The 20,071-nt window shown below is 43.5% G+C and overlaps 1 protein-coding gene across 2 annotated transcripts in view; it reads right to left on the bottom strand.

Moving 5' to 3' along the window:
- CDC25C (cell division cycle 25C) overlaps window positions 1-20,071 on the bottom strand; it is a 54,143-nt gene that overhangs the window by 15,970 nt on the left and 18,102 nt on the right. For both annotated transcript variants that reach the window (XM_011997261.1, XM_011997262.1), the window contains exon 7: window positions 17,630-17,776. In XM_011997261.1, the coding sequence (XP_011852651.1) occupies window positions 17,630-17,776 (147 nt within the window). The remainder of the gene's footprint in view (window positions 1-17,629; window positions 17,777-20,071) is intronic.

Genomic DNA, 20,071 nt, shown 5'->3' with positions numbered 1-20,071 from the left:
ATGTTAGCCAGGATGGTCTCGATCTCCTGACCTCGTGATCCACCCGCCTCAGCCTCCCAAAGTGCTGGGATTACAGGCATGAGCCACTGGGCCCGGCCAGGAAGTATTTTTAACAACTTTATGCCACTATATTTGACAACCTAATTAAAATGGGCAAATTCCTTCAAAGACACAAACTACCAAACTCACTCCAAAAGAAACGGGTAACCTGAGTAGTTCATATCTATAAAGTAAGTTGAATTTGTTAAAAACATTCCCACAAAGAAAACTCTAGGCCCAGGTGGCTTCACTGGTGAATCATGCCAAACATCTAAAAGAGAAATAAAACCAATTCTATATAAATTCTTCCAGAAAATTGAAAAAAAGAGGGAATTATTTGCAAATCATTTCATGATGCTAGCATTACACTGATACCAATACCAAAACACTACCATGAAAAGCCAAAACACTGAAGATGAACACCTCTCATGAACACAGAGGTACACACAACAAAATTTTTTTGTGATGGAGTCTCGCTCTGTTGCCCAGGCTGGAGTGCAGTGGTGCTATCTCAGCTCACTGCAACCTCCGCCTCCTGGGTTCAAGCGTTTCTCCTGCCTCAGCATCCCACGTAGCTGGAATTACAGGTGTGTGCCACCACACCCGGCTAATTTTTGTATTTTTGGTACTGATAGGGTCTCACCATGTTGGCCAAGCTAGCCTCGAACTCCTGACCTCAGGTGATCCACCTGCCTTGGCCTCCCAAAGTGCTGGGATTATAGGTGTGAGCCACTGTGCGTGGCCTTTTCGTTGAGACGGAGTCTCACTCTGTCTCCCAGGATGGAGTGCAGTGGCACAATCTCAGCTCACCGCAACCTCTGCCTCCCTGATTCAAGCAATTCTCCTGCCTCAGCCTCTCGAGTAGCTGGTATTACAGGTGCACACCACCATGCCTGGCTAGTTTTTGTATTTTTTTGTAGAGATGGGGTTCCACCATGTTGGTCAGGCTGGTCTCAATCTCCTGACCTCGAGGGATCCACCTGCCTCAGCCTCCCAAAGTGCTGGGATTATAGGCGTGAGCTACAGTGCTCGGCTGATGTAAAAATTATCAACAAAATGTTAGCAATGAAATCCAACAATATATAAGAAAGATCATATGTCACAACCAAGTGAGGTTATCACAGGAATGCAAGGTTGTTTAACATTCAAAAATGTAGTCCAGGTACAGTGGCTCATGCCTGTAATCCCAGCACTTTGGGAGGCCGAGGCGGGCGGATCACCTAAGGTCGGGAGTTTGAGATCAGCCTGACCAACATAGAGAAACCCCGTCCCTACTAAAGATACAAAATTAGCAAGGAATGGTGACGCATGCCTGTAATCCCAGCTACTCGGGAGGCTGAGGCAGGAGAATCTCTTGAACCCAGGAGGCAGAGGTCGCGGTGAGCCGAGATCGCGCCATTGCACTCCAGCCTGAGCAACAAAAGCGAAACTGTTTCAAAAAAAAAAGTAATTCATCATATTAACAGATTAAAAAAAAAAAACTCACTTGATTATCTCAACAGATACAGAGAAAAGGGCTGGGTAGGGTAGCTTATGCCTGTAATCCCAGCACTTTGGGAGGCTGAGGCAGGGGGGTTGCCTGAGTCCAGGAGTTCAAGACCAGCCTGAACAAAATGGTGAGACCCCCATTTCTACTGGGAAAAAGAAAAAAAAACAGAATTAGCCAGGGGTGATGGTGCTTGCCTGTAGTCCCAGCTACTTGGGGAGGCATAGGCAAGAGGATCTCTTGAGTCCAGGAGTTTGAGGATGCAGTGAGCTGTGATTGTGCCACTGCACTCCAGCCTGGGAAAGAGAGTGAGACCACGTCTCTTTAAAAACAAAAGCAAAAAAAACCCCTGTTCCTGCTAAAATCTCCCAGCAAACTAGGAATAGAAGGGAACTTCCTCAACCTGATGATGGACTTCTCAAGAAATGTATAGCTAACATCATACTCAATGTATAAAAAGCTGAATGCTTTTCTCCTAAGGTCGGGTATAAGGCAAGGAGTTCTAAGTAATTTTTAAGATTACAAAGGAGTCCTAAGACCAAAAAATTTGAGAACTATTATTCTAGGAGAAGGAAAATTGATAATATAGGAGAGGGGAGATACTGCAGTAGTACACACGAGGAGATGCTTCCGTCTGACTCGGTTTTTGCAGATTTCACAAATGCCTACAAGGCCCTACACAATCTGTCCTCCTGCTAACTCCTCTCTGCCCTCATTTCCTACCCCTCTCCACTATGCTCCTTCCACTGCAGCCACACTGGCCTTCTTGCTGTCCCATGAACACGCCAAGCATACTCACCTCAGGGGCATTGCACTTGCTTTGCCTTCTGCTGGGAATGACTCATTCCTCCTGACATCTGCTTGTTTGGCTTCCTCGCTCTTTCAGATGTCTGCTCAAACGTCACTCTCAAAGAAGTCTCCTCTGACCTATGCAACCTATCAAAAATAATAACTCTCACCCTGTCCCCCTCCAATCCAGGGACTCCCTATAGTCTCCTTCTGCTTTTTCACCATAGTATTTTTACCATCTGCTATATTACAAATGTATTTGTCTGTTTCCTCATGACTAGAATGTAAGCTCTGTAAGAGCAAGACTTTGTTGCATTGTGTTAACTACTGTATCTCTGGCATTAGTGAATGAATGAATGAATGAATGAATAGGACACAGTGTGAACGGAGGGCTTTAGATAGGAGCAGGGACACTTCATGCTCTGCGGCAAGAGCAACTGCAGATTATATGGGTATAAAAGGAGAGTGGTTGCTGTATCTGGTGAGAAAAGAAGGCAGTTTTCTTCTGATAGCATCTGTTTTCTCTTCACAACAAAACACTTCAAACTGCATATGACTAAAGTCATCCTTGATCTCATCCTTCCTTCACAGCCTGCATCCAACCCTCCAAGTCCTGTTGATTCTCTATCCAAAATATATATATCTATGTATCTTTTCACTTTTTAATTTTTTTTGAGACAGGGTCTTGCTCTGTCGCCCAGGCTGGAGAGCAGTGGTGTGATCACGGTTCGCTGCAGCCTCTAACCCCTAGGCTCAAGCCATTCTCCCACCTCAGCCTCCTGAGTAGCTGGGACTACAGGCATACACACCATGCCTGGCTAATTTTTTTTTTTTTTTTTTGTAGAGACATGTTGCTGAGGCAGGCAGGCAGAATATATTTTGAATGCATCCATTTCTCTGTCTCCATAGCCAACACCTTAGTTCAGGCTACCACCAACTCTACCTGGGACTAATGCAATAGGTTCCTACTCTTACCTGCTTCCAACTTTTTTTTTTTTTTTGAGGCAGGGTCTCCCTTTGTTGCCCAGGCTGGAGTGCAGTGGCAGTGGCACGATCATTGCTCACTGCAGCCTCGACTTCCTGGGCTCAAGCAATCCTACCGCCTCTGCCTCCCCAGTGGCTGGGACTGACAGGCATGCGCCACCACATGCAACTAACATTTTTTTATTTTTAGTAGAGATGAGGTTTCACTATGTTGCTCAGACTGGTCTCAAACTCCTGAGCTCAAGCAACTCTCCTGCCTCAGCCTCTCAGAGTGACAGGATTACAGGTGTGAGCCAAGCCACCTGCTGACTTCCAACTCTTAATCCCTTCTAATCTGTTCCCCATCCATCAACAAGAGTGGTCTTCACAAAACAAATCAGATCATATTATTTCCCTGCCTAAAGCCCTCCCTTCAGTAGCAACTCATTGTACTTAGAATAAAATCCAAACACTCACCATAGCCTAAAGGCCCTGCATGATCTACCGCCTAACTACTTATTCTTTCCCAGCTCACATAACACTCCTCTCATTCACACTGACTTCTCAGTTCCTCCAACATGTGAAGACCTTTTCCACCTGGGGCCTCTGTACCTGCAACATTCCTTCTTCATGAAATGCTCCTGCCTCTACTCTTGTCCTATATGGTTCCTTCACAATTAGAGTGGCCCCAACTTCACTGTGTAAAACTTTCCCAGTTTTAGCAATGGAAGCCCCACATCCTAGAACATTCCAGTCCCAGGCAAACTGGGAGAGTTCATCACCCGATTCTTAACCAAATATCTCCCACTTGTGGAGGTCTTCCCTCATTATTCTCCATTTAAAGGTTTCCTTCTATTAGTCTCTATTTCAGACCCCATTTTGTTTCCATCATTATACTTGGACTATTTGCAATTACTAAATTATTATTATTATTAGAGATGGGGTCTTGCTCTGTCACCCAGGCTGGATTGCCCAGGCACGATCATAGCACTCTGTACCCTTGAACTGCTGGACTCAAACAGTCCTCCCACTTCAGCCTCTGGAGTAGCTGGGACTACAGGTGCACACCACCATGACTGGCTAATTTTTATTTTTTTGTAGTGATGGGGGCTTACTATTTGCCTAGGTTGGTCTCAAACTTGTCACCTCAAACTATCCTCCTGCCTCAGCCTCCCAAAATGTTGGGATTACAAGTGTGAGCCACCACACCCAGCCCAAAAGCTAAATTATTTTGTCTGTTATGGCAGACATTTACAATTTGGCTGCCCAACATACTGTTTCAGTAAAATCTCAAGTTAGAGAGGCAGCCCTGCCTCCTGATGAGGAGGCCAATGGGGGACAGATATTCCCTTTTCTATGCCCTTGTGACCAACTAGATATTCCTGCCTGGGATTTTGAACCTTAAAGAAGCTCAAAAAGCAAAGGGTTGGTCCAGACTTTTTATGGTTGCTGCATCACAGTAGAGAATATAGTAGGTGGTAGCAAATATCCATGAGCAGCATGGTCTATCTAGCAGCAAGCCTGATCATGTTCCATTGCAGGGTGCCGGTAATGGTGGCATTGAGTGTCCAGCCAACAAGTGGCGGCATCCTGAGCACAATGTTCCTGGAATAGTATTTTGGCTGGGCCTTACTTTGTTTTCCAACCTTCTTGTAATTCTGAGTTCCTCAATACCCTCCAGAAAAATTCCTTTTCTGCTTGAGGAAACTAAATCAGTTTCTATTATCTGCAACCAAGAACTCTAACTAGAATATCTATTAACTTGATAAAAATTTTTGTTGTTTTGATGCATCCCTGACAAGAATATAAATTCTAGTCTGTTTTGTTCACCATTGTATCACCAGTGCCTACCACACTTCTCAACATGTAACAGGTACTCAATAAATATTTTTTAAATAAACAAATGAATGAAAAATCACTAAGGTTACAACAATCTCCAAGGAGGTCACTGCTTTATACAAGTATCTATTTATTTCCATTTATTATTATAATTATTATATTTTGAGACAGGGTCTCACTCTGTTACCCAGGCAGGAGTGCAGTGGTGCGATCTTGGCTCCCTGCAACCTCCACCTCCAGGGTTCAAGCAATTCTCCTGCCTCAGCCTCCCAAGTAACTGAGATTACAGGCGCGTACCACCACGCCCAGCTAATCTGTGTATTTTTAGTAGAGATGGGGTTTCATCACATTGGCCAGGCTGGTCTCAAATTCCTGACCTCAGGTGATCTGCCCACCTCTGCCTCCCAAAGTGCTGGGATTTCAGGCATGAGCCAACGTACCTGGCCTATTTTTTTTTTTTTTTCATTTAACATCAAAGAGGTAAAACAGTAACAAAAAAAATCCCTATGCCTTTTTTTTTTTTCTTTTTGAGATAGAGTCTCTCTGTTGCCCAGGCTGGAGTTCAGTGGCACGATCTCGGCTCACTGCAATCTCTGCTTCTCAGGTTCAACTGATTTTCCTTCCTTGGGCTCTTTAGTAGCTGGGATTACAGGTGCATGCCACCATGTCTGGCTAATTTTTGTATTTTTAGTAGAGACGGGGTTTCGCCATGTTGGCCAGGCTGGTCTCAAACTCCTGACCTCAAGCGATCCGCCTGCCTCGGCCTCCCAAAGTGCTAGGATTACAGGCATGAGCCACCGTGCCCAGCCCCCTATCCCTTTTCTAACCTAAAACCTACTGCTATGCATATTCTTATAGGGTGGGCCATCAGTGAAAAATGACTTTATGGCCATGCATGGTGTCTCACACCTGTAATCCTAGCGCTTTGGGAGGGGGAGGCAGGCAGATCACTTGAGCCCAGGAGTTAAGAGCAGCTTGGGCAATATGGTGAAATTGTCTCTACAAAAATCAGCTGGGCATGGTAGCATGTGCCTGTAGTCCCAGCTACTCGGGAGGCTGAGACGGAAGAATCGCCTGAGCCCAGGAAGTTGTGGCCTGCGGTGAGCCCTGATCATGCCACTATAATCCAGCCTGGAAGACAGAGTGAGACTGTCTCAAAAAAAAAAAAAAAAAAAAAAAAAAAAAAAAAAAAAAGAAAAAGAAAAAGAAGGAAAAAAAGAAAGAGAAAATGACTGCATAAGAGTTACAATCTAAGAAAATGAGCCCATAAAGGGACAATTTAAAAAATTTTTTTTACTTAATTATTTAAATTTTCTGTTAAAGCTCTATTGTCCAAATATTTTTCAGACCATCAAAATGCACGTTGGGAGGCCAAGACAGCGGGAACACCTGAGCTCAAAGGTTTGAGATCAGTCTGGACAACATAGAAGACCCTGTCTCTTAAAAAAAAAAAAAAAAAAATCAAATAAATACCTCATTGCCCTATGCCACTCTTCCACCTAAACAAAACTTTCAGAGTAGTGGTCCCCAACCTTTTTAGTACTGGGGACCAGTTTTATGGAAGACATTTTTTCCACAGATCTGGGTGGGGATATGGTTTCAGGATGAAACTGTTTCACCTCAGATCATCAGGCATTAGTTAGATTCTCAGATTATCATAAGGAACGGGCAACCTGGATCCCTCGCATGCGCAGTTCACAAAAGAGTTCGCCTCCTATGAGAATCTAATGCTGCCACTGATCTGACAGGAGGCAGAGCTTAGGTGTTAATGCTCACTGGCCCACCCCTCACTTCCTACTGTGCAGCCTGGTTCCTAACAGATCATGGACCTGTACTGATCCATGGCCCAGGGGTTGGGAAAACCTGTTTCAGAATATTTCCTGGGGTCAATCTATTTTAAGTCCATGCTTCTATACTGTCTACATTATGCAATTCAGAATGATATTTCTGAGACTATGAAAGATCTTCAATCACCAGAGAAAGATTCAATTATGTTCACTGTACTGTACTTAATTCATAAAAGCAGATCAACACAACTTAGACAAGTTTTCAACAATGAAACAGAAAATTAAAGTATTTTAAAAATTAACATTAAATTCAATTTGCTAAGTTAATACCAGTTGAGACTTAACTATATTAATTACAACATTCTGCAAATGTGAAGACTAACATATTTGTAAAAGTGATCCTAAAAGTTCATTTTACATTGCTCTTTCTTTCAGAAGCCCTAGAAACCTTTTCCCCATGCCGACTATTCCTAACTTGCTGTTTTTCTATAGATCTACTGTCCATTATCAGCAAGTTCTCAAAACTGCTTTATGTTTTAGGAAGGTCACTGTCAATTCTCCCAACACCCATCCTGCCTTCTTCAGATTGTATCTTGGTTCTGTTTTCCCACAAACCAATGAAATTAAAAATAAAATAGGATTTAATACTATGTTATAGAACATAACTCTCAAAATTTAGTGTGTATCAGAATTACCTGGGAGAATTGCTGAAAACAGGCTCCGGGGTAAGGTAGATCTTAGTTTAAACCCTGGCTCTGCTGCTTCTAACCATGTAACCTTGGGTATCGTACCTTACCTCATGACCCAATGGCTTCCCCTCAAAGGGAGACAATAGTCATCTTTCAGGGTTGACGTGAGAATGAAATGTGATTATGGATGTATACTGCTTAGCACACAGTGCCTGGTATATTCTAAGTAGTCAATAAATGGGAGCTCTTGTTATTGCCTGGCTCGCATTTTTCCTTTCCATTCTAGTCTCTGAACTATCTTCAATACTAAAACCCATTGTACTTTCCACATTCTTACAATGTCCACTGACAACACTTTGGAGAGCATGACTTCACAATACTTCCACTAAGCTTCTCTAGAACTCTACATCAGGCTCTTAACAAACTGGTATTTAAAACAAACAAACAAACAAAAAAAAACAACATAAAAATACTTCATTCTTAAAACAGGAAATTTGGCTGGGTGCGGTGGCTCACGCCTGTAATCCCAGTACTTTGAGAGGCTGAGGCAGGTGGATCACCTGAGGTCAGGAGTTCAAGACCAGCCTGGTCAACATGGTGAAACCCTATGCCTACTAAAAATACAAAAAATTAGCCGGGGGTGGTGATGGGCACCTGAAATCCTACCTACCCGGAAGGCTAAGGCAGGAGAATCTCTTGAACCTGGGAGGTGGAAGTTGCAGTGAGCCGAGATCATGCCATTGCACTCCAGCCTGGGCAACAAGAGTGAAACTCCATCCCAAAATAAAAGGCGGCGAGGCAGGGAGATGAGGGGAATTTAAAAAAACAAAATAAAAAAATAAAAACAAAAACAACTGCAAACATCATCTATTAGACTACCAAGAGCTCAAACACGGCAAGCCCTCAAACTAAGTAAAACCTCCCCTAGCTCTCAAATTTTTTGTTTTTGTTTTTTTTGAGATGAAGTCTCGCTTTGTTACCCAGGCTGGAGTGCAGTGGTGTGATCTGCAACCTCCACCTCTCAGGTTCAAGCAATTCTCCTGCCTCAGCCTCCCAAGTAGCTGGGATTACAGGCGCCTGCCACCAAGCCCGGCTAATTTTTGTGTTTTTAGTAGAGATGAGGTTTCACCATGTTGGCCAGGCTGGCCTTGAACTCCTGACCTCCAGTAATCCACCTGTCTCAGCCTCCCAAAGTGTTAGAATTACAGGTGTGAGCCACTGCACCCGGCCTAGCTCTCAAAACTTTCTAAACCAGCCACTTTATACCTTCTCAGCAACTTTCAATCACATTACTGCTCTTGCTTTACTGAGTCCACCTAATGATATTCGGCTCTTTAGCCAGGTTTTGAATCATCACTGACTTTTCTGGTGCCTTCACCACCACCTATTCTTCCTCAACCCCTTGTTCATCCACCATTGGCAATCTTCAACCCTTACTATCATCCCTGGAGTTCCAAAGTCCCCAGTCTCGCTTCCAGGCCAGAACATTCTTGTAGGAAGACACTTGCAACAAGTTCCATGCATGTCTATCTGATAATGCCCTCATAGGACCTTACAAATATCATCTTACTAGCCTTTCAGTAATTCTACAGTCTCCAAAAGTCAGTTATAACCTTCTTCACACACTTTTAAGACTCTCACCTCACACACTCCTCTGAATCACCAGATTATTTCAGTTTTTACTTTGCGGAGGACATCAAGGTCATTGAGCATCCCCTCACCCATTAGCCTTCTTCATAACTATGTGGAGTCGTATACTACAATAATTAAGCACTTACACTACACCACAATAGTTAAGTACTATTAATTGATAAGTATTGTTCTACATGCTTTATGTGTAATTAACTCATTCAATCCTCACAACAACCCAAGAAATTGAACACAAGGAGATCATATGACTCACCTACAGTCATATATCTAAAAGTGGCAGAATCAAGCCATGACTCCAGGCAGTCTGGTTCCAGAGGCTACTTCTCAGACCACCACGCTCCACTGACTCACATGCTCTTAACTTTTCCCACTGAGCCCTTTCCTTCAATAGGGACTTTGAACGGTGGTCAGATAGGGTCAGTTATCCTTAGCGGTTATGTTTTAACTTTTCCATAAAGGAGAATATATCCAAGGATGATGTGTGAAATTAAAAATTTATAAAATGACTTACTACAAAGCTACAGTAAACAGTGTGGCATTGGCATAAAGACAGACATATAGACCAGTGGAATGGAACAGAGCCAAGAAATAAACTCTTGCATATACAGTTAAATGATTTTTGAACTCAAAATGAATCAAAGACCTAAACTTAAGAGCTATAACTATAAAACTCTTTAAAGAAAACATAGGGAGCTGGGCCCAATGACTCACACCTGTAATCGCAGCACTTTGGGAGGCTGAAGCAAGAGGATTTCTTGAGGCCAGAATTTTGAGACCAGCAGAGTAACAAGGCAAGACCCCCATCTCTACAAAAAATAAATTAGCCAGGTGTGGCGGTACATGCCTGTAGTACTAGCTACTATGGATACTGAGGTGGGAGGATCCCTTGAGGGCAGGAGTTTGAAATTACAGTGAGCTATGTGATTGCATCACTGTACTCCAGCCTGGGTGAGACCCTGTCCCTACTATTTTTTTTAAAAAGGGGAGGGGGTTGGGAGAGGCACATGACATTGAATTTGGCAATGATTTCTCAGATATGACACCAAAAGCACAAGCAACAAAAAAAGTGGATAAATTAGACTTCATCAAAATTTAAAACTTTTTTGCAACAAAGGGCACAATCAACAGAGTGAATAGGCAACCAACAGAATAGGAAAAAATATTTGCAAATTATTTATCTGATAAGGGATTGATATCCAGAATATATAAAGAACTACAACTCAACAATAACAAAAGAAACAACTCAATTAAAAAATAGGCAAAGGACTTAAATAGACACTTCTTCAAAGAAGATATACAAATGGCCAGGAAGCATATGAAAAGGTGCTCAACATCACTGATCATTAGGGAAATGTAAATTAAAATTACAATGAGATACCATTTCATAGTCATCAGGATGGATATTATCAAAATCAGAAAATAACAAGTGTTGGCTATGATCTGAAGAAATTGGGACCCCTGTGCATTGCTGGTGGGAATATAAAATGAAACAGTTGCTGTGAAAACAGTATAAAAGTTCCTTAAAAAATTAAACACAGAATAACCATATGACCCAGCAATTTCACTTCTGGGTATATACCCTAAATAACTGAAAGCAGGGGCCAGGTGCGGTGGCTTATGCCTGTAATCCCAGCACTTTGGGAGGCCGAGGCAGATGGATCACAAGGTCAGGAGATCGAGACCATCCTGGCTAACATGGTGAAAGCCTCTCTCTACTAAAAATACAAAAAATTAGCTGGGTGTGGTGGCGGGTGCCTTAGTCCCAGCTACTCTGGAGGCTGAGAAAGGAGAATGGCGTGAACCCGGGAGGCCGAGCTTGCAGTGAGCCGAGATCACCTGCACTCCAGCCTGGGTGACAGAGTGAGACCCTGTCTAAAAAAAAAAAAAACAAAACTGAAAGCAGGGCCAGGTGTGGTGGCTCACACCTGTAATCCCAGTTACTTGAGTTACTTGGAAGGCTGAGATGAGAGGACTGCTTGAGCCAAAGAGTTCAAGGCTGCAGTGAGCCATGATCACATCACTGCACTGCAGCCTGGGCAACTGAGTGAGACCCTGTCTCCAAAGAAGTAAAAGAACTGAAAGCAAGGACACAAAGAGATATTTGTAAACCAATTTTCAAAGCAACAATATTCACAATTGCCAAAAGGTAGAAACCCAAATGTCACAAAATATGGTATATACATACAATGGAATATTATTCTGTCATAAAAAGGAATGAAATTATGATACATGCTACAACATAGATAAAGCTTGAGGACATTATGCTAATTGAAATAAGAGAGTTACAAAACAAAAAAACCCTATATCATTCCACTTATCAGAGATATCTAGAATAATCAAATTTATAGAAAGTAGAATGGTGGTTGCCAAAGGCTGGGAGAAGGGGAAAATGGGAATTGTTTTATGGGCACAGAGTGTCAGTTTTCCAAAATTAAAAGAGCTCTGGAGGCCGGGCGCGGTGGCTCACGCCTGTAATCCCAGCACTTTAGGAGGCTGAGGCGGGCGGATTACGAGGTCAGGAGATCGAGACCATCCTGGCTAACACAGTGAAACCCCGTCTCTACTAAAGAATACAAAAAATTAGCCGGGCTTAGTGGCGAGCGCCTATAGTCCCAGCTACTCGGGAGGCTGAGGCAGGAGAATGGCGTGAACCCAGGAGGCGGAGGTTGCAGTGAGCCGAGATTGCGCCACTGCACTCCAGCCTGGGCGACAGAGCAAGACTCCGTCTCAAAAAACAAAACAAAACAAACAAGAACAACAACAACAACAAAGAGTTCTGGAGATTGGTTATACAACAATGGGAATGTATGTAATACTACTGAACTATATGCTTGAAAATGGTTATGATGATAAAGGTTATGTGCATTTTACAATTTAACGTAAAACTGATTTTTTTTTTAAGAGAATGAAATTCTGATACATGCTACCACACTGATTACCAACAAAAACGTTACACTATGAGATATATGCCAGAGACAAAAGGACAAATATTGTATGCTTCCCTTTATATGAGGTACCTAGAGCAGTCAAATTCATACAGGGCAGAAAACAGAATAGTGGTTACTAGGGGCTGGGGAAGGGGAGAAGATGGGAAGTTATTGTTTACTGGGTACAATATTTCTCTTTGGGGGCCAGGCACAGTGGCTCACCTGTAGTCTCAGCACTTTGAGAGGCCGAGGAGGGCAGACCACCTGAGGTCAGGTATTCAAGACCAGCCTGGCCAACATGGTGAAACCCTGTCACTACTAAAAATACAAAAAAATTAGCCGGCCATGGTGAGGTGTGCCTGGAATCCCAGCTACTCGGGGGACTGAGGCAGGGGAGTCACTTGAACCCAGGAGGTGGAGGTGCAGTGAGCCAAAATCGCACCACTGCACTTCAGCTTGGGCGAGAGAGCAAGACTACATCTCAAAAAAAAAAAAAGAGCATTTCTGCTTCGGGTAATAAAAAAAATCCTAGAAATGGGTAAGTACTCACAATAAAATGAAGGCACTTAATACCACTAAACTGCCTCCAGTTACTCAGGGTAAAGCCAAAAATAATACTCTCCCAAACACCTATGTCCTTTTTTCTTTCTTTCTTTCTTTTTTTTTTTTTTGAGATGGAGTCTCATTCTGTTGCCCAGGCTGGAGTGCAGTGGCATGATCTTGACTCAGTGCAACCTCCAACTCCTGGGTTCAAGTGATTGTCCTGCCTAAGCCTCCCAAGTAGCTGGCATTACAAGCACCTGCCACTGCACCCAGTTAATTTTTGTATTTTTAGTAGAGACGAGGTTTCATACTTGGCCAGGTTGGTCTAGAACTCCTGATCTCAGGTGACCCACCCACCTCGACCTCCCGAAGTTCTGGGATTACAGGTGTGAGTCACCGCTACCAGCCTATAGCACTTTTTTTTTTTTTTTTTGAGATGGAGTTTCATGCTTGTTGCCCAGGCTGGAGTGCAATGGAGCGATCTTGGCTCACTGCAACCTCTGCCTCCCACATTCAAGCGATTCTCCTGCCTCAGCCTCCTGGGTAGCTGGGATTACAGGTGCCCACCACCACACCCGGCTAATTTTTTTTGTATTTTTAGTAGAGACGGGGTTTCACCATGTTGGCCAAGCTGGTCTCGAACTCCTGGCTTCAGGTGATTTGCCCGTCTCAACCTCCTAAAGCGTTGGGATTACAGGCGTGACTCACCATGCCCAGCCAGCACTTTTTTTTTTTTTTTTGAGAAAGAGTCTCACTCTGTTGCCCAGGCTGGAGTGCAGTGGTGCGATCTCGGCTCACCGAAGCCTCTGCCACCTGGGTTCAAGTTCAAGCGATTCTACTGCCTCAGCCACCAGAGTAGCTGGGGTTACAGATGCTCGCCACCACACCTGGCTAATTTTTGTATTTTTAGTAGAGATAGGGTTTCACCACGTTGGCCAGGCAGCTCTCGAACTCCTGACCTCAAGTGATCCACCCGCTTCAGCCTCCCAGTGTGCTGGGATTACGGGCATGAGCCACCATGCCCAGCCTCATATAATTTTTATTACAGTATGTTGTTGTAATTGTTCTATTTTATTATTAGTTATTATTGTTAATCTCTTACTATGCCTAAGTAAAAAACTCCATCACAGGTACATATGCATAGGGAAAAGCATAGTATATATAGGGTTCAGTACTGTCTGCAATTTTAGGCATCCACTGGGGGTCTCAGAATGTATTCCCTGTGGATAATGGGGGCTACTGTATTACAAACTGCTCTTTTAATTTTTTTTTTCCATTTTATTGAGGTATAAATGATAAAATCTGTATATACTTAAGTACAATATAATGATTTATGTATATATTATCTAAGGATTACTATAATGAAATTCATTAACACATCCTTCATCACAGTTACTATTTGTGTGTATGTGACGAGGACACAAACTGCTTTTAGTATTTTATTCACAACAAGCCTATTAAGGAGGTAGTTTTTTTATCATGCTCTCCATTTTATATATTAAAAACTGAGGTCAGGTGGTTGTCTTGTGAACAGTCATAACACCAAGTAAATAAAAGAATGAGGCTGGATATGGTGGCTCACACTTGTAATTCCAGCACTTTGACAGGCCAATGTGTTGGCAGCTGCGACTACAGAGGGCTTGCTGCTATCATCACACTGGCTGCAGCAGAGGCGTGGATAGGGCTGCACGATCCGTGGAGCTAGCAGGAGCCCTTCCCCTTCTGAGTTGGGGCAGGAGCTCCCCTGGTGCTGCTGGAGCTACACAAACTGCAGCTGTTAACCTGGGCCTCCTGTTCCACAGAGCAGGCAGAAGCCTTGCCCTGCTGGGTGGGGTTGCAGCCGCCCAAGTTGTGGTTGCAGATCCGAGCCTCCCTGTGCTCTTGTGGGGGCTGGGAGCAGGCAGGATCCCTGCCCTCCTGGGCACAGCTGCAGCCGCCCTCCCAAGTGCAGGACCTAATAGTCTCTGCAACCTGCCCCCCACCCCCACCCCCGCTTCTCTCTGCTCCTGGCACCCACTCCAGTCTCGGAGTGGCGTTGCGGCAAACCCAGGTGCTGTTACAGTCCGGGGGTGAATGTGTGTGCGCACCCTCAGGGCAACACCCTGCCACCTTGGCCCCCTCCAGAATTTGGGCACACAGAAGCGAAAGAGGGGAAGCCAAGTGTGGACTCAGGGTGGTCAGTGCTGGCCTTTAGGTGCACCTTGGTGTGAGCAGCCTGGTGCCATGGACTGCTGAGAGAGACAGACAGGCTCCTGGGTGGAAGGGAGGTTCCCATAAATCCCCACTTTCAGGACAGGGAGGGCTTAAAGGCTGGGGGCCGGGCTGCCAGTCCCACCCACCAGATGGTGATTTGTGCTGCCTTTTCCTGCAGTCCATGAACCAATCAGGAAGCACTTTCTCCCCTCTGAGGTCCATAAAAGCCCCAGGCTCAGCCACAACAGGGTAGAGGATGGAGAAAAGATCAGACAGCCAGAAAGGAGAGAGAAGCTATGCTCTCTGCTGAGAGCTGGGAAGTCAACAGGTAGGACCTGCCTGAAGAGAGGAGCCACCCACTCCAGGGCCTCCTCTCTGCTGAGAGCTGAATACCGGATAAGACAAACTGCCTACAGAGAAGAGCTAGCCCCTGTGAGTCTCCTCTGAGCTGTTCTAACACTCAATAGAGCTTCTCTTCGTCTTGCTCACCCTCCACTTGTCTGCGTACCTCGATGCAGGACAAGAACTCGGGCAAAGGCACCACTGGCCACAGAGGTTTCTAGCCAGAAAAGCAACACCCTAAAGATCCCACAACAAAGGCAAGAGGATTGCTGGAGCCCAGGAGTTCCAAACCAGCTTGGGCAACACACCAAGACCCCATCTGTACAAACAATTTTAAAAATTAGCTGGGCATGGTGGTATGCACCTATAGTCCTAGCTACTCAGGAGGCTGAGGTGGGAGGATTGCTTGAGCCCAGGAATTCAACACTGCACTCCAGTCTGGGTGATAGAGCAGAGCAAGACTCTATCTAATTAATTAAATAATTAAAAAAATAAAAGCATGAGGACTAGAATGCAACTGTTCTAACTCCACTATACCATATTGGCCTTGTGAAATGAATAAATTTTAAAGACAAACTCATAGCTCTACCTGTTTCAAAGCAACAAAGTTGATTTAGAAATGCTAAATACAGGCCTGGCATGGTGGCTCACGCCTGTAATCCCAGCACTTTAGGAGGCCAAGGTGTGTGAATCATTTGAGCCCAGGAGTTTGAGACTAGCCTGGGCAATACTGTGAAACCACGTCTCTACAAAAAATACAAAAAATTAGCCAGGTATGGTGGCATGTGCCTATAGTCCCAGCTACTCAGAGGCTGAGGTGGGAGGACTGCCTGAGCCTGGGGAGACTGAGGCTGCAGTGAGCTTTAATTGTGCCACTGTACCCCAGCCTGGGCTACAGAGCAAGACCCTATCTCAAAAAAAAAAAAAAGCTAAATGCCTCACAAACTATCTTTGGCATATCAGCATATAGGCTATAACCCATATGCTTCAGGTATATCTATTGGTGATATGGGAAAGATAAAAGGAAACAAAAGACTGTATTATAAAATACCTAAAAAGTCATGTTAGGTATATTCTATACATTACTACTATCCTGGAGACATTACTTATACTAGGTTACTTTGATGGTGATCCACTCAAACTATTGACTGGAGCCTGTTCACCAGCAGTAAGAAGATTCCTGTAGTAACCTGATAACCTATCAGTCAGGTAGCCCTCAGTCTAAAGATAGGTTAGGCCAGGCACGGTGGCTCATGCCTGTAATCCCAGCTCTTTGGGAAGCCAAGGCGGGCAGATCACTTGCGGTCAGGAGTTTGAGACCTGTCTGGCCAACATGTCAAAACCCTGTCTCTAGTAAAATTACAAAACATTAGCCAGGCATGGTGGCGTGCTTTGGGAGGCTGAGGCAAGAGAATTGCTTAAACCTGGGAGACAGAGGTTGCAGTGAGCCAAGATAACACCACTGCACTCCAGCCTAGGTGACACAGCAAGACTCCATTTAAAAAAATAAATAAATAAAGATAGGTTATCACATCTTGTCGATCTCTGTAGCTCCAGCATTTAGTAGAGTGACTCATACGTATTAGGCATAAAATATTGTTTATTCAAGAATGAATTGTTGGCTGGGCATGGTGGCTCACGCTTATAATCCCAGCACTTTGGAAGGCTGAGGCGGGTGGATCACCTGAGACCAGGAGTTCAAGACCAGCCTGGCCAACATGGTGAAACCCTGTCTCTACTAAAAATACTAAAAATTACCCGGGTGTGGCGCTGCGCTACTCTAGTGGTTGAGGCGGGAGAATCGCCTGAACCTGGGAAGAGGAGGTTGCTGTGAGCTAAGATGGCACCACTGCACTCCAGCCTAGGCAACAGAGTGAGAATCTGTCTCAAAAAAAAAAAAAGAATGAATTGTTAATTAAACTAAATTTGGCCTGAGGATGTCTCTGTACTTGAGTCTTTACATATCAAGTTGCAACCTAACTTAGTACTTCAACTGAAAGCCTAATTTAGAAGTATACTTTTGTATCAAAAAGCTGAGTCTCAGGAAAGCAGAGCAGCTGAGCTTCAGTCAACCACAAGCAATCAACTGTTTAAACCATGTTCAAATGAGGTAAACTCAAGGCTGTAACCAACTGGGCTGTCTCTGTACCTCACTTCTGTTTTCTATACTTCATTTCTACTTTCTGTCCATAATACTGCCTGACCACATGGCAAACTGGAGTTTTACTGAATATGTTCTGGCTATGAGGGTTGCTGGATTCACTAGTTATTTTTTTGCTCAAATAAACTCTCCTAAGTTTAATTTGTCTCAAGTTTTTCTTTTAACAGAATGAAGGAATATGAAGAATGCAAAGATACTATCACAGAATACTTTACCTTTGCTTCTTGATCTTCCAGGGAAAACTCCATTAATTCATTTGAAATCTCTTCTGCCTGGTCTTCTCCTAGGTTTGGATTTGTATCCAACTTTGGAGCAGTAATAGGACTGCCCAGATATTTCATTTCACTGTCCACCAAGTTTCCGTTGTCCTATCAAGTATATTGACAACATTAAAAACTATTCAAAATATATCAAAGTCCTAAATGTAAGAGCTAAAACTATAAAACTCTTAGAAGAAAACATAAGGGAAAAAATTCATGACATTGGATTTGGATAATGCCACTGAAAGCACAGGTAATGAAAGAAAAAAATAGATAAATTAGTCTTCAACAAAATGAAAAACTTTTGTGCATCAAAGAACGCCATTAAGGGAATGAAAAGGCAACCCACAAAATGGGAGAAAATATTTGCAAGTCTTATATTTGATGAGGGATTAATATCAGAATATATAAGGAACTCCTACAACTCAATAACAAACACAATAACAATCAAAAGGGACATGAATAGACATTTCTCCAAAGAAGATATACAAATGGCCCATAAGTACATCAAAAGATGCTCAACATAAGTAATCATTATGGAAATGCATATCAAAATTGCAATGAGATATTACTTTATACCCATTAGGATGGCCATTATAAGAAATAACAAGTGTTTGTGCATTGCTGGTGGGAATGTAAAAGGGTGCAGAGGCACCCTATGGATCCTAGCATGCTAGTTCCTCAAAAAATTAAACGTAGAATCATCATATAATCAAGCAATTCTACTTATGAATATATACCCAAAAGAATTAAAAACAGGGGCCAGGCGCGGCAGCTCACACTTGTAATCCCAGTACTTTGGGATTACAAGCCGAGGCGGGCGGATTACGAGGTCAGGAGTTCAAGAGCAGCCTGGCCAACATGTTGAAACCCCATCTCTACTAAAAATACAAAAATTAGCCGGGTATGGTAGCACGTGCTTGTAATCCCAGCTACTTGGGAGGCTGAGGCAGGAGAATTGCTTGAACTAGGGAGATGGAAGTTGCAGTGAGCTGAGATTGCGCCACTGCACTCCAGCCTGGGCGACAGGGCAAAGACTCCGTCTTGGAAAAAAATAAATAAAATAAAATAAAAGCAAGGACTCAAGCAGATATTTGTATACCTATGTTCATAGCAGCATTATTCACAATGGCCAAAAGGTTGGAAACAACTCAAAATGTCCATCAACAGATGAATGGATAAGCAAAATATGATATACATACAAAAGAAATGAAATTCTAATACATGCTATGACACAGATGAACTTTGAAGACATTATGCTAAATGGAAATATAGGCTGGACGCAGTGGCTCACACCTATAACTCCAGCACTATGGGAGGCTGAAGCAGATGGATCTCCTGAACCCAGGAATTTGAGACCAGCCTGGGCAACATGGCAAAACCCTGTCTCTACAAAATATACAAAAAAATTAGGTCGAGGCGGGCAGATCACATGAAGCCAGAAGTTTAAGACCAGCCTGGCCAACATGGTGAAACTCCGTCTCTACCAAAAATACAAAAAAATTCACCAGGCATGGTAGCACATGCCTGTAATCCTAGCTACTAGGGAGGGTAAAGCACGAGAATCGCTTGAACCTGGGAGACAAAGGTTGCAGTGAGCCAAGATTGCACCACTGCACTCCAGCCTGGGTGACAGAGTGAAACTCTATCTCAAAAAAAAAAAAAAAAAAAAAAATTAGCCAGGCGTAGTGGCACACATTTGCAGTCCCAGCTACTTGGTAGACTGAGGTGGGAGAATCATCAGAGCCCGGGAGTTTGAGGCTACAGTGAGCTATGATTGTGCCACTGCACTCCAGCAGAGGTGATAGAGTGAGACCTCACACACACACACAAAAGGACAAAATATTATATTATTCTACTCATATGAGGTATCTAGAATAGTCAAATTCACTGAGACAGAAAATAGAGGTTATCAATGGCTGGGCAGAAACAGGGATGGAGAGTTATCACTTAAGGGTATACAGCTTCTGTTTTGAATAATGAAAAAATTCTGGAAATGAGTTCTGGTGATAGTCTCACATTATTAATATACTTACTGTCACTAGATTGCACAGTCAAAAATAGTTAAAATTGTAAATATTATGCACATTTTACTGCAATTAAAAAAAAATCACACACAAGACTATCCAATAATTGAATATACTCCAGGTCTTCCCTCCATCCTAGAAACCAAAAACCTAAATAAAACACGATCAACTTAGTGCCCGGGCATGGATCACGAGGTCAGGAGATCAAGACCATCCTGGCCAACATGGTGAAACCCCATCTCTACTAAAATATGAAAAATTAGCCTTGTGTGGTGGTGCACGCCTGTAGTCCCAGCTACTTGGGAGGCTGAGGCAGCGGAATTGCTTGAACCCAGAAGGCGGAGGTTGCAGTGAGCTGAGATCGTACCACTGCACT

Source organism: Mandrillus leucophaeus, unplaced genomic scaffold, assembly GCF_000951045.1.
Source record: "Mandrillus leucophaeus isolate KB7577 unplaced genomic scaffold, Mleu.le_1.0 Scaffold534, whole genome shotgun sequence".
In the NCBI taxonomy this organism is placed as follows: domain Eukaryota; kingdom Metazoa; phylum Chordata; class Mammalia; order Primates; family Cercopithecidae; genus Mandrillus; species Mandrillus leucophaeus.
This window is presented reverse-complemented; position numbering and strand designations above follow the sequence as displayed.